At 43.7% G+C, this 13,623-nt stretch overlaps 1 protein-coding gene and 1 long non-coding RNA gene across 2 annotated transcripts in view; both read left to right on the top strand.

Moving 5' to 3' along the window:
* The window catches only part of HPS3 (HPS3 biogenesis of lysosomal organelles complex 2 subunit 1), a 603,825-nt gene extending 599,811 nt beyond the window's left edge, over window positions 1-4,014 (top strand). The window contains exon 17 of the mRNA XM_044070618.1: window positions 1,972-4,014. Within this exon, the coding sequence (XP_043926553.1) occupies window positions 1,972-2,099 (128 nt within the window). The 3' untranslated portion in view covers window positions 2,100-4,014. The remainder of the gene's footprint in view (window positions 1-1,971) is intronic.
* Window positions 4,015-7,077: 3,063 nt separating this feature from the next.
* LOC122801098 lies at window positions 7,078-8,789 on the top strand. Its single transcript, XR_006364666.1, has 2 exons — window positions 7,078-7,297; window positions 8,415-8,789. It is a non-coding gene; the product is annotated as an uncharacterized LOC122801098 (long non-coding RNA).
* The last annotated feature ends 4,834 nt before the right edge of the window (window positions 8,790-13,623 follow it).

The following is a 13,623-nucleotide window of genomic DNA, read 5'->3' as shown; positions in this document are numbered from 1 at the left end:
AAGGTGACCCTCCTTATGTCATATACTGTGGTAAGGGATTTATGCACTGATGTTGATATTTCCTTATTTTTCGACCATCGTGTCTCTGCATTAGTTCATGAAGCTTTCTATCTGGCTCAAGTAAGTTCCAAAGACATCTCCTTTAGATCCAAAGAGATCTTAATTCTTCTTGAATTCTATCTCGCCAGAGCAATTATTGAATATTAATGCTCCTTTTGGCATGTATAAGTCTAAACATATTACTCAACTTGAGAGACCTCAGAGACTCCTAACTAAAAAGAACAGTGGCATCAAAAATCGTGATTCTCAGTACAGACTAGCATCTCTCTCTCTCTCGCTGTACTTGGTCTCTTGCAGACTTCTCTGTGGGGATCTATATCTAACCTTTCAAGTTACAAAAGATCAGACTGTCTTTGATCTCCTATTCCTTCACAGAATAGATGCTACTCTAATACCCAGTGAAAGGAACTTCATCAACAGACAAATAAGACACATTGGCTTGATATATTCCTATCCTAATACATGCACCACCTCTGGAACAAATATCTCTATACATTAAGCAGAGTAATGCCCTTGCCACCATCAAAGTAAACCAAATAATTGGATGGGCATCTTCAAATTCTCATCTTATCTTGTGTTGCCCTCCTTGAGGCTGGATGTTACTTTTGAATATTGGTTACTGACTAAGCTGTAATGGTCTGCAGTCTCATTGTCTGGTACCTACCTATCTGTGTATATGGATAAATGATATAGTGGGAAAAAACAGTGTTTATCATTAAGTACAATGAACTTAACATAATGCTTATAGGCTCACTGTTTGAGTACGTGATCAGTATGTATGACAACTTTGCTGAGATATATTTTCTGTAACAGACAAGAACCATACAGACAGCTGTTGATGAGTTACCACTTCTTTTTCTGTATTATGGTACTTAAATATTAGTTGGCTTTTCCTGGCTGTTGTGCATCATCATTGTGGATGTTCTGCTGGAATAGAATTAGCACATCATTAATTTATTTCCATTTTTGTTACTCCTCCCCAATCTGATTGTGTTGCAGGCCATGTCCATTCCCCTCCTTGTATCACTTTTCTCATATTGATTTTTTTTTTTCTTATTTAGTGGGCTCTTTCTTTACCTTGGAAGTTCATAATGAAGTTATGCTCAGAAAATAGGTGGTGAGGAACAAGAGCTTGGTTGCAATATGTTCAGATTCTAAGCAATAGCTCTTTTAAATCCTTTTATTCATTGAACCTCCAGTACATGCAGTGGTTGGAATGAGCCCACACATCATTCCACTGTTCTGACATATAGGTGAGTGAGTATAGGGACCCAAGACCCCTGTCATTTGCTAGATTTGCATACTTTCCTCTTTTCTCTGGAATGAAGAAGAGGCATTCTTCATTTCCATTCCATCTCCTGTAAGTCTGCCACCTCCCAGGGTAATTTCCCTACTCTGATTGTCACTTGTACAAATGGTTACCCTTTTGATGCACCAGTGGGCCCATCCATGTTCGTCTGTTCTTGCTGTACTCTACAGATTCACATTACTTTATATTTCAATATGTTGAAATAGGGTAACGGAAAATCATTTTTAACTGAAACAGTGTGTGTATCTGTTTTTTAATTCATTGTTTGTGTTAAATATATAACTTTACTGCTATTTGAAACCATCAGCAGTAAGGGAAGGTAATTTGGAAAGGAAAAATAGTCCAACAGATCCAGGTACAATGATCAATGCAAAAAAAATGTCAACACTGATTCTGTTTTATGGTATACAAAGTGTCACAGGAAGAAATCATTGTGATCTTTAGTCAGTGTAATAAAAGATGAATGTATCTCACCTTTCAGATTAGCTGTTTCTTTGTGGTTGGCTTTGTATGTAAGATTGTGATGTCCAAAACATAAATGGTATTACTAATTCTGTCAGAGTATGATATGCCTAACTTTTTCTTTTTTATGCCCCAAACAGAGACATTATCAGTTGTTGCTAACCAGCTGGATCCTTTGGATTTCCTTAATCTGTTACCTCATGATGGAGCAGCAGTGTTTTTCTTGCCTTATCTATTGCAGTGCTGCAACTACAAACAAGCATCCTGAATCTACTGCCTTGTAATTACAGCTTTGTGAAACTATGTTGTGGGACAGTTACAGAAGAATACAGTCAGCAAGGAAGAGCAAACAGATCATGGCTAGTTACTGAATAAGTTAACCTAACTTGCACAGACGCTTTAGTATTACTAAACTCTGATATTTTAGGGCATAACAGTCATGGGCTCAAACTGTCATATGTATTTAATGGATATCTCTCTTGTTGTATTCAACACAGACACACAAGCGTGCGTGCACTCACACACACACACACACACACACACACACACACACACACACACACACACACACACACACTGTAGTTTATGTGTCAAGACTACTGTGAGAAGTATTTTAATTTATTTTCGTAAATATTTCAAACTTGTTTTACAACATCATTTTGAGTATTGTAATGCACAGCTTCTTGTTGGGCCATTCACTTTTACTCTAAAAGTACATTGTGCACAATCAGGCAGTAATGAGTGCCTTATCTTTTCAGCACATAGCAAACTTTTAGGAGTCAGATTTTCTAAATGATTACTCTTAGAACTTTTTTTGTCTCTAACTTGGGAGTAATATTTATTCTGAATATTATAATATGGTTCATTTCTGTCATACATAAGTGTTCTAGACCTCTATGGGATCCCTGGATGAAGAAATTCAGAAAGCATGGCAGCTGTGTTTTGTTTTCTCTGTGTTGAACTTTTTGTTTAATATTCTTCTTTGCTTCAGCCCTCTCTTGTTTGTCTTAATCCCAGTTGTTCCCCAGACAGCACTGGCCGTTCACTGGCCACAGATTAGAGCCAAGTGGATGGTGCCTACATCCATGTAGATGTGAAAGTGGTTTGCTCCCCTTCCTGCATCACATCTTCTGCCATGTCCAGAGATGAGGTACACCCTCATGCCAGTAGCATAAGGATCTGTTTTCAGCTGCTTTCATTGGCACTGTGGCCAGCTGTGCTTAAGGTCAACTCCTGTCTCCAGACTGAAGAACTACATGACACTTGCCCATGTAGCCACGCCATGCATGAGGCCATGTTAATCAGATGCTGCACACCTCACACCTTCCCTTGGTATGGAGCCAGTGTTGTAGCAGTTACACTGCTTCCCTTTCCCCAGGGGAGGCACACAGTGTTACCTCTTCCCTTCTCAGTTCTTCCAGTGCCTGGGTTACAAACAGAAACAGAGTTAGCACTTCTTCTGAATGTAGTTAAAACTAGCAGTCACTGTTAATCCTACATTTTAATGTCACAGTACAGGTTCTGTGCATTAAGTAAGGAGCTCATGACATAAGATGTGCACAGACCACTACTTCATACATTTCTTGTGCATGGCTGTATTAAAAGTTTACTAATTTGGGGAAGCTTATTGTATAATACGGATCCAGAAAGTCTGTTGTGTATATAATGCCATAAGAATGTCTTAAGCATCCTTGGATAGCACTGGTAAACTTTACTTCCCAGTATATTAAATGTACATCCATTACTTTCTACTTTGTCTTTCATTGTGTTATTCTGTTGTCTTTGCTTCAGTCACAGTGTATTCTTACTATTGTAAAATTCCTTGTCGCTTCCATTCTGTACTGTAGCTATATAATGTGTTATGCATAATGGGGAGCAAGATTCCTACCATCACCTAATTCAGGAGATCATTTTAACTCTTTGTGTGCTTATTGTAGGCTATAATATACACATTGAAAGTACTAAATGTTTTAGTATATGCCTCCTACCTCTGAGACTTTTTGTTAATGTGTTTAATTGATCCCCTGTAACACCTTGTTGAGATGGACCCTTTCCCTACCACTGACTAGATGTTAGCTACAGAGAACCTGATCTGTGTACTGTTTGTCTTAAGTCTTATTGTCAGTGTATGGGTTGTAAAGTAAACCAAATATCAAATAAATATTAACTGTATTTAACACTTAGCATTTTATTGTCATTTTTAATGTAATTTAGTTCCTTTATTTCACTTATTTAGGTTTCTGTTATTGTGGGCGGCCACGGTGGTGCAGCGGTTAGCATGGCCGCCTCACAGCAAGAGGTTCTCCTGTTCGATTCTCGTCTGGGGTGCATTCTGTGTGGAGTCTGCATGTCCTCCCTGAGGTCGGGTGGGTTTCCTCCAGGTGCTCCGGTTTCCTCCCATATCCAAAAGACATGCAGTAGGTGGATTGGACACTCCAAATTGACCCTAGGTGTGAGTGTGTGCATGTGTGTGCCTTCTGTGGAAGGTTGGGCACCGGGCTGGCAACTCGACACTGTAAAACTCCACTGCCAATCATGAGCGGGCAGATGATCCGCTGTGGTGACCCCTAACCGGGAAAAGCCGGAAGAAGAAGAAGGTTTCTGTTATTGTGCTTTTCTGTGTCACTTTATTATTTGTTTTGTGGTTATGCTGTGAAGTTTGGATGGTCAGCTGTTTACTTTTAAAAGATACCTATTGCCAATATCCACTGGACTGCTTATTGTTTCCTCGTGGATTTCTGAACCCTCTCCTGCTGAGTTTTCACAGTCCCTTAATGTACATGATGTTTAGCTTTTTGTTTATTTCATTCCTGTTAAGCATTCTGTGTATGAGAGTCTGAGAAAATCAGCTGTAATTCCTTATGATGTCAGCATTCGCAGTACTTTTTCAAATGTGAAAAAAAAGGGGACTTAAAGGACAATTACTTCCTAAGCATATCTTTTCCTCAACCCACACCACCTATTTCTCCTTGTATAATCCTTACATCATGTAAATAAAGGAAACCTTGAACCTGTGAAAAATGAATTTGTCTCATCATGCTTTATAAACTACAGTCGAATGCTGATTTCTTCAGTTTCTGCAGTAGCTGAAACTCTGTCAGCCACTTTACAAAATAACTACTATCCTACTTGGCAGAGAAAACCAAGCATTCTTGTGATGTATTTAGCAGGGAACATGTCCCTGTAAAGCCCTCACCCCCTTTCTTATATGTAAGGCTTTTGTAAAGAGGGAATTACAAATTGGTAAAATCCCAAAAAAAACGGTCACGACAGCAGCTGAGTTAAACACCAGATTTATTAAATTTGAACTTGAAGCGCTTTTCGTTTGCTAGAATATGCAAACTTCTTCAGAAGTAAAAAAACTGAGAATGCAACACTCGTTTTAAAACCACATTCAAAAACCAGCGGGTCATCCTGACCAATCATAAACATAGTTACACGAGAGTTTACTTAAAGTAGTACACTGAAACTAGTACTGCAACATGTCAGCACGGTCTGTTCCAGGAATACATAATTTGTCCACTAGGTAAAATAATACCAGTTATATAGAACACCACGAACATATAATGTTTCCAAAAGACTTGCCCCACTAAATTCATGTATAAGAAAGTTAAAGTGAAAGTAAAAAAGTTAGAATAAAAACTTGTATGCTATGTCATGTTACAAATAAATGACTGTAAAACCATGAAAATACAGAAAACTACCCTAAAAATCATAAAATCAAAACAAAATACTAGGTGAACTTAAAACCTGAATTGGACTTTAGATGTTAAACCATTATGAAACCTCATCTTTGCAAACTTCTCAGTTTAAGGATGCTACTAATAGAACAAGTTTCATTAAGGCCTGGAAAATTGTATGCATTAAGCTTAATTTGCCAGAATAACACAGCAAGAGGTTCTCCGGTTCGATTCTCGGCTGGGGTGCCTTCTGTGCGTAGTCTACATGTCCTCCCTGTGGTCGCGTGGGTTTCCTCCGGGTGCTCTGGTTTCCTCCCACATCCCAAAGACATGCAGTAGGTGGATTGGACACACTAAATTGGCCCTAGGTGTGAGTGCATGCATGTGTGTGCCTTCTGTGGAAGGTTGGACGCCGGGCTGGCAACTCGACACCACAAAACTCCACTGCCAATCATGAGCACAGATGATCCGCTGTGGCGACCCCTAACCGGGAAAAGCCGAAAGAAGAAGAAGAAGAAGAAGAATTCAAGTTCTTCTAGTCTGAGGGGTGTAGGCCCTCCTCTGATGTCTTGTATTGCTTGATCTATGGCCATAAATTTAAATTTATGGTCGACATTCGACTGGATGTGTTTGGCTAGAGCATTGTCCATTTTATTTCGTCCTATGGCATAAAGATGTTCATACATCCTATTACGGAGTCTTCGCTCCATATTACCTATATAGAAAGCAGGACAACATGAACATTTGACCAAATAAACCACTAGTTTCGAGTTACAGTTAAACATAAACTTAAGCTTGTAATGTGCACCATTGATGACAAACCAATTTGCCACCTCAACAAATTTACTAAAGTTACAGTTCTCGCATTTTTTCATACCTACTATTCTAGGAACACTGTGGCACTGTTTTTCTAACAAATTCTTCAGGTTCCTACCTCGCCTGAAAATAACTTTAGGAGAGCTACCTAAATTGTTGAATACCATTTGGTTAGTCCTGAAGAGTTCCCAGTTTTTCTGTAATATTGTGATACAGAGGTGGCTTTGTGCACTAAATGTAGTGATGAAACTGAGTTGAAAAGCTTGTTTATGCTGACCTACTGACTCATGATCATTCATTGTTGCCAACATATCTGAAACTCCGATATGTTCAAAGGCCGGAGTCTTCGTAGGCAAAATAGGTTTGTAAAACTGGTTTGATCTTTTTAAACTATCCTCCTCTATCAGGGAGACTTAACAGGGTTTCAGGGTAGCCTCGATGTAGAAATAAGCTTTTCAGGAAATTGCATTCCTCTACGAAATCTACTTCTTGGCTTATTATACGGGAAGCCCTGACTAATTGGTCCTTGATAACAGAACGTTTCTGATTAAACGGATGGCAACTAGAGAAATTAAGGAATGAATGTGCTTTTCCTGTGTATTTTGGCCGTGTAACAACCCAGTGACCTATTCTTACTCAACCATATGTCCAAGCACGCTAAATTTATGGCCATAGATCAAGCAATACAAGACATCAGAGGAGGACCTACACCCCTCAGACTAGAAGAACTTGAATTATTCTGGCAAATTAAGCTTAATGCGTACAATTTTCCAGGCCTTAATGAAACTTGTTCTATTAGTAGCATCCGTAAACTGAGAAGTTTGCAAAGATGAGGTTTCATAATGGTTTAACATCTAAAGTCCAATTCAGGTTTTAAGTTCACCTAGTATTTTGTTTTGATTTTATGATTTTTAGGGTAATTTTCTGTATTTTCATGGTTTTACAGTCATTTATTTGTAACATGACATAGGTTCATAGGTTCATACTAGGCTATCTGCCCTGGGGCAATTATAAGCCTAGCCCAATTCTGTATGGCTTACGCCACCCCTTGATTTGAGTATACTGTGCCCTTTTTAAGGTTTAGTTTACTGTGCCTCTGTCTAATAGTGACACGGGAGTAATCCCTGGGACAAACCTACGATCCCCCATCCACCTATCGAGATTCTTCTTGAAGAGATTCAGTGAGGTGCTCTGCCTCACATGAACTGGAATTCTATTCCAGAGCGAAGGGAGCCTCTGGGTTATGAACCTGTCCCTCCAGCAAGTTCTATTTATTTCTGTGCTGAGGTTCAAGTCCCTCGAGCGTGTGGCTCTAAGGGATTTAGATTTACTGAGGTGGGGCATGTCCATTAATTCTGGATTTGACATAGCTTTGTATGTCAGGCATAGATCGCCTCAAAGTAGGCGGTATGCAACTGAGTAGAGATGGAGCTTTTTTAACCGAGCAGCATATGGCATCTGTTTGAGACCCTTGATCCTCTTGGTGAGATACTTTTGGGGTCTTTCTAATTGCTGCAGGTGTCGGGTAAGGTACATCCCAAAAGGGGCATTGTATTCTATGATGGGCCTGATGAGGGATGAATAAAGGGGCACGATTACCTATCTTGATCTAGATGTGAAACCCTTCGTGATGAGGTGGGCTATGTAGAAGGTCTTTCTAACCACTTTGGCAATGTGGTTTTCAAAGGAGAGATTGCTATCAACTTGGGTCCCCAGGTCCCTAATAACTTTCCCTGTACTCAATGGGTTTCCGCCTATGTGGTAATTTGTGGGCACATTGTTTTTGCCAAAGGGTATGACTATACATTTTTTGGCATTTAGCTTTAAACCATGGCGCTGGCACCAGTTATCTGTCTCTGTGAGACCTTTTTGAAGGATGTTTGTGTCAGCTGGAGAGTCGATTATGGCGCCCAGTTTGCAGTCGTCTGCGAACTTGGTGAGCCATAGTCCTCCCACGTTTGCCTGTACCTCGGAAAAGTATATACCGAACAAGAGTGGTCCCAGGACAGAACCCTGTGGGATGCCACTTGTGACCGGTTTCGAGTCTGACATGGCTCCAGCAACTCTCACTCTGTGGGTTCTGTTAGCATACAAGTTTTTATTCTAACTTTTTTATTTTCACTTTAACTTTCTTATACATGAAGTTAGTGGGGCAAGTCTTTTGGAAGCATTATATGTTCATGGTGTTCTATATAACTGGTATTATTTTACCTAGTGGACAAATTATGTATTCCTGGAACAGACCGTGCTGACATGTTGCAGTACTAGTTTCAGTGTACTACTTTAAGTAAACTCTCGTGTAACTATGTTTATGATTGGTCAGGATGACCCGCTGGTTTTTGAATGTGGTTTTAAAACGAGTGTTGCATTCTCAGTTTTTTTACTTCTGAAGAAGTTTGCATATTCTAGCAAATGAAAAGCGCTTCAAGTTCAAATTTAATAAATCTTTGGTGTTTAACTCAGCTGCTGTTGTGACCGTTCTTTTGGGATTTTACCAGTTTGTTCAGGGAATTACAAATATTATCTGTTCTCCAAGGTTTATTTGTTTATCTTGGGTTTATGTATATATACATACATATATATATATATATATATATATATATATATATATATATATATATGTGTGTGTGTGTGTGTGTGTGTGTGTATATAAAGTGCAAGCCTCCTGCAAAGTATTTTTCTTATGTGAATTGTATTGTAAGTTAACTCATTCACATTTAGCAGCTGTACAATCTTGTAGTTTAAGCAGCCTACTTCTATCCTTAGATCTCTCTAGCATTTTCTAAAATATCAAGTTAAGAAATATAATCCAGACAAATACAATCTTTTTTTTATTACAAATGTAATTATCTTGTGAAAAGTAAGTACTGTGAAAGCAGTTCCAGTGGTTTAGGGGGTTAAAGCCCCGAGTATGACCCAGTGAATCTGGGTTCGATTAGCAGATCGAACGATTGATGGAGTGACAGATAAGGGGTGGGTGTGCCCATCCAAGGTGGGAGGGTATTGTTGATGTGTTCCCTAAAGAGTGGCTTGGTGCAAAGAGGAGAGTTGTCCTTGGAAAGGGAGTGGGTAGGTCATAAAAACAACTCCCCGTTGGAAGCACAGATGAGCTGTGCCACCAGGACACCCTCAAGATCCATTCCTGGCACCAGCAAAAATGGAATAAATTTGGGGTAGTGGTTGAAGAGTAGCTGATAGACCTGTTGTGGACATTGGATCCAAATACTCTCAATCCTGTCATGAAAACTGATGCGCTACTTCTAACTTAGATATCCCTCCACTTATGTGCATCTTTGTATGTACATATGTAAACCCTTGATCTGTATATAAATATTAAGCTGTCCCTAGTAAAGAAATGCAAGTAAATAAATAATCTGAAGTAGTTAACTTCATTTGATCAGCAACCTGTGGGTATCGGATCCGATTCGGATCCAAGCCGGCAGCTTTCCTAGCCAAAGATCCAAGCTCTAAGCTCCTCCCCTACCCATAATGCCCTGCCACCTTCCTCTAACCCTCAGATCTCGTTTGCCACGGCTTTGTTAAGCATCCTAGAACGAGCTCCCAGCGTGGGTACTGTGAATTAAGGGATTTTTTTCTCTAATTTTCTGTCAGAAAATTGCTAAATTCTTGTGTGTGTGTTCCTTTTCCGCTCTTAGTTTGTTTTGGGTAGTTTTTTAAACTTCTCAGTGTAGTTAACGTTATTTCCTCCCCCCTTTTTCTGTGTGTGAAGGCGTGTGCGTGTGGGCCTGTTCTTCTTCTTTAAAATGTCTGAAGGCCCAAAACCTATTTTTTCAAAATGCTCCGAGTGTGGCCATAAGCTGTCCCCAGCGGATGGCCACACTCGGTGCGTTATTTGCCTGGGTGTTGATCACCTTTCTTCAGGCTGCACTATTTGTGCAGCCTTCAATCCCAGGGCTTTGAGGGATAGGAGGATGAAGTTAATCCTTGCGGGCCTTTTGCCCCCTGATTCAGCTTCATTTTCCTCCTCCTCTGTGGTGCCAGCCGCGGCTGCTCCACCTACCGCCTCCGATCCCCTGGCCGGGACTTAACTTCCCTCTTTGGCCCAGGAGGATAGGGACGGCAGAAAGGAGGATAGGAAGGAGCGGGAGAAAGAGAGGCACCGTAGCCACAAGAGAAGGTCCGAATCAGCACTTTCGGCCCCTCCGTCTAAGCAGCTTGCATCTCCCCTCAAGGTCCCTGGGTCTTCCCCCTCCTGGCTTCGTTCTCCACGTTTCTCCCCGGAGCCAGAGGAGGAGACCCGGTCACCTTCGAGGTCATCTAGGCGGCCTTCCCGGCCAGCCTCGGTGGCCTCATCTAGATCGACCAGGAGTCTGTCCGACGCAGACATGGACTGGATGATGCATCGATTTCTTCAGGCCCAGATGCAGATGGGAGTGCTCTTGCGTCCCCCCCCCGGGGGGGAGCTCGACCCCCTTTTTCGCCCCCATTGCTCCTTCTCCGACTCACTATCGGGTTTCGGAGCAGTTGGATCCAACTAGCTTCAGAGCCAGGGTGGCGTCGGCGCCGGCAGTGTTTCCTACTTTGGCGCCAACTATACCCTCGAGTCTGTCAGATCCTTTTTTGGATCGGAGCTCTCGGGGCCGTGAGTAGGGCGCCAGATCCAGAGGAGTTAGTGGGCCTTCAGCTCCATTGAGGTCGGAGCGCACTACTCTTTTGGATCTGATTGGATCGTCTCCGGCTCTGATCCGCACGCCGGATCCGAGGGGACTGCTTTCGGATCCTAGGGAGAGCAGTTCACCCTCGGTGTTCGACGTCGTGGAGAGGGTCCTTTTGAGGGATTCGAGGCCCCAGGCTCTTGCTACGGATCCACCAGCCATTCCCTCTCAGATGGGACTTTCTTCCATCATCCGGCCCCAGGGACAGCCTGCGCCTACATCCCAGTTGGTTCCTGTAGAGGAACAGGACATTGTGGGTGAGGCCTCTTCGGACAGCCCCCCCGAGGAGGTCCCTCACAAACGAAAGTGCAAGAGGAGACACTTGGATTCACCCGAGTCCCTCACAGAAGATACGGACTTAGAGAAAGGGGAAGGTTCCCCAAGGTCACCCCCCGAAGACATCTCCTTTGGAGACATTATGGAAATGTTGCGCATTAGAGGGGGGTGGTCTGCCCAAAAACCTTCTCGGATGAGTCTGTGTTTCTGGAGGCATTTGATGCAGGCCCATCTACCTATTGGGTTTCCCCTCCCGCCGACCCCCTGGTGGACCTCATAACTACCAGGGTATGGAAGGAGCCGGACACTGTCGAGCCAATACCTAAGAGACCGGACAGGATCCTCAGCCCCCCAATGGACAGGACAGTTTGGAGCAAGGGTGCCCCAGTGGATGCCATGGTGGTGGTGGCTGCCACTAAAAAGGAATTAGCACAGGAGAGTTCCTCGGTACATCCTCCAGACAAGGAATCTCGGATGATGGACCGCCATGGGAAGCAGATGTTCGCTTCAGCGACCTTCTCTGTAAGGTCACTGAACTATATGGCACATGTAATTCGGCTCCAGCGGGACCTAATCAAAGAGTACGCTGGATCACCCCCAGAGTCCATGTCGGCCGAGGACAAACGGACCTTCTCGGCTCGAATGGCCACTCTTAAGTCGATTACTAACACATCTATGCGGCTTCTCTCCCATGCCACAGAGGGAGTGGCTAGAGCCAGTGGAACAGGCGTTGTCTTACGTCGACAGGCCTGGCTCCGTCTCTGCGACTTTGCGGAACCCTTCAAGGCGTCCTTCGCGAACGCCCCTTTTGATGGTTCTATGCTTTTCGGCAAAACCGTCCGTGATACGCTTCTCCAGAGCGAGAAAGACGGGAAGACGTTGTCTGCTGTCGGGATCCGCTTCTTGGCTCCTCAGAGGTCCTTCTCCAGGAACCAAAGAGGACAAAAGAAGATGTGGTTCCGGAAAGCTCAACAATCCCGTTTCGCTCCGGATCCTTCGTCCTTCAGAGGCAGAGGAGGACAAGGTGGACGCCGGCCCAGAGGCAGAGGGGGGGCTGAAGAATTTCGGGTCTAGGGAACCTTTTTCCGATCGACTCGTGCAGCAGCCCTGAGGGGCTGCCCGACTGCTCCTCTCTGGAGGCAGTCGGGGGGCGCTTCTCAGAGCACCTAGCACATTGGGAGTCCATCACGACAGATCGCTGGGTGCTCCAAATCATATCCAGAGGCTATTCTATTCCATTCCTAACATCTCCCCTCCAGTCGGGGAGCCTTCCCGATGTTCCACCCAATCAGAGGGAGGTAGCAGCCTTCGAAATAAAAGAGCTGCTAAAAAAAAGAGCCATCCAACACGTCCCCCTCGGGCAATCCGGATCAGGCTTCTACTCCCGGTTCTTTTTGGTGCCAAAAAAGACTGGGGACTTATGGACGATTCTCGACCTGTCCACACTGAACCTGTCAGTCGCCAAGGAAAAGTTCCAGATGGTCACTATTCAATCCATTCTCCAACTTTTACAGGAGAAAGACTGGATGTGCTCGATAGAACTCAAGGATACATACTACCACATTCTAACGGACAGGTGATCCAGGAGGTTCCTCCGCTTCCGGCTGGGAGCCAGCCATTATCAATTCAGGGTCCTACCCTTCGGTCTCACCACAGCCCCTAGGGTGTTCACCAAGGTCATGGCAGTTGTAGGGGCCCACCTGAGGCTTCAGGGAATACAGGTCTTTCCTTACCTGGACGACTGGCTCCTAACCACCCCCAACAATTATCTACTATGTTCAGGCAAGGACTACTTCTTAAATCTAGCCTGCCATCTAGGGATCACAATCAACCGCAAGAAATCCTCCCTTCAGTCTACTCAGATCTTGGATTTCATAGGGGCCAGGATAGACACTATACATTCCAAAGTCTTTCTGATGGCGGACAGACTCCGCAATCTAAAACTTCACATTTTGGCTCTTCTACAATCATCAGCCCCTCCAGCGGAATTAGTCCTGAGGGCCCTGGGGTCCGTGGCAGCGGCCATCATTCTGTCACCTATCGCACGTCTGAAGATGAGGATCCTTCAATGGACCTTGCAGGTCCAGTGGTCCATCCTACGTCACCCCCTGTCTACACCTATTCCCCTCAGCAAGGTTTGCAGGGAATCTCTACTTTGGTGGTTCCGTTCCAGGGACCTCCGGGAAGGGCGCCCCTTCTCCATGTCCCCACCCCAAGTCACAGTGACCACGGATGCATCTCTCCTCGGGTGGGGGGGCATTGCATGGGCAGATCCGTCCAACGCACGTGGACTCACACAGAGACCTCTTTGCATATCAATGTGCTGGAGATGAGGGCGGTGCTT

This window comes from Protopterus annectens, chromosome 4.part1 (genome assembly GCF_019279795.1).
Source record: "Protopterus annectens isolate FY-2018-M chromosome 4.part1, PAN1.0, whole genome shotgun sequence".
Classification (NCBI taxonomy): domain Eukaryota; kingdom Metazoa; phylum Chordata; order Ceratodontiformes; family Protopteridae; genus Protopterus; species Protopterus annectens.
Note: the sequence above shows the minus strand (reverse complement) of the source record. Positions and strands in the feature narration are given on the sequence as shown.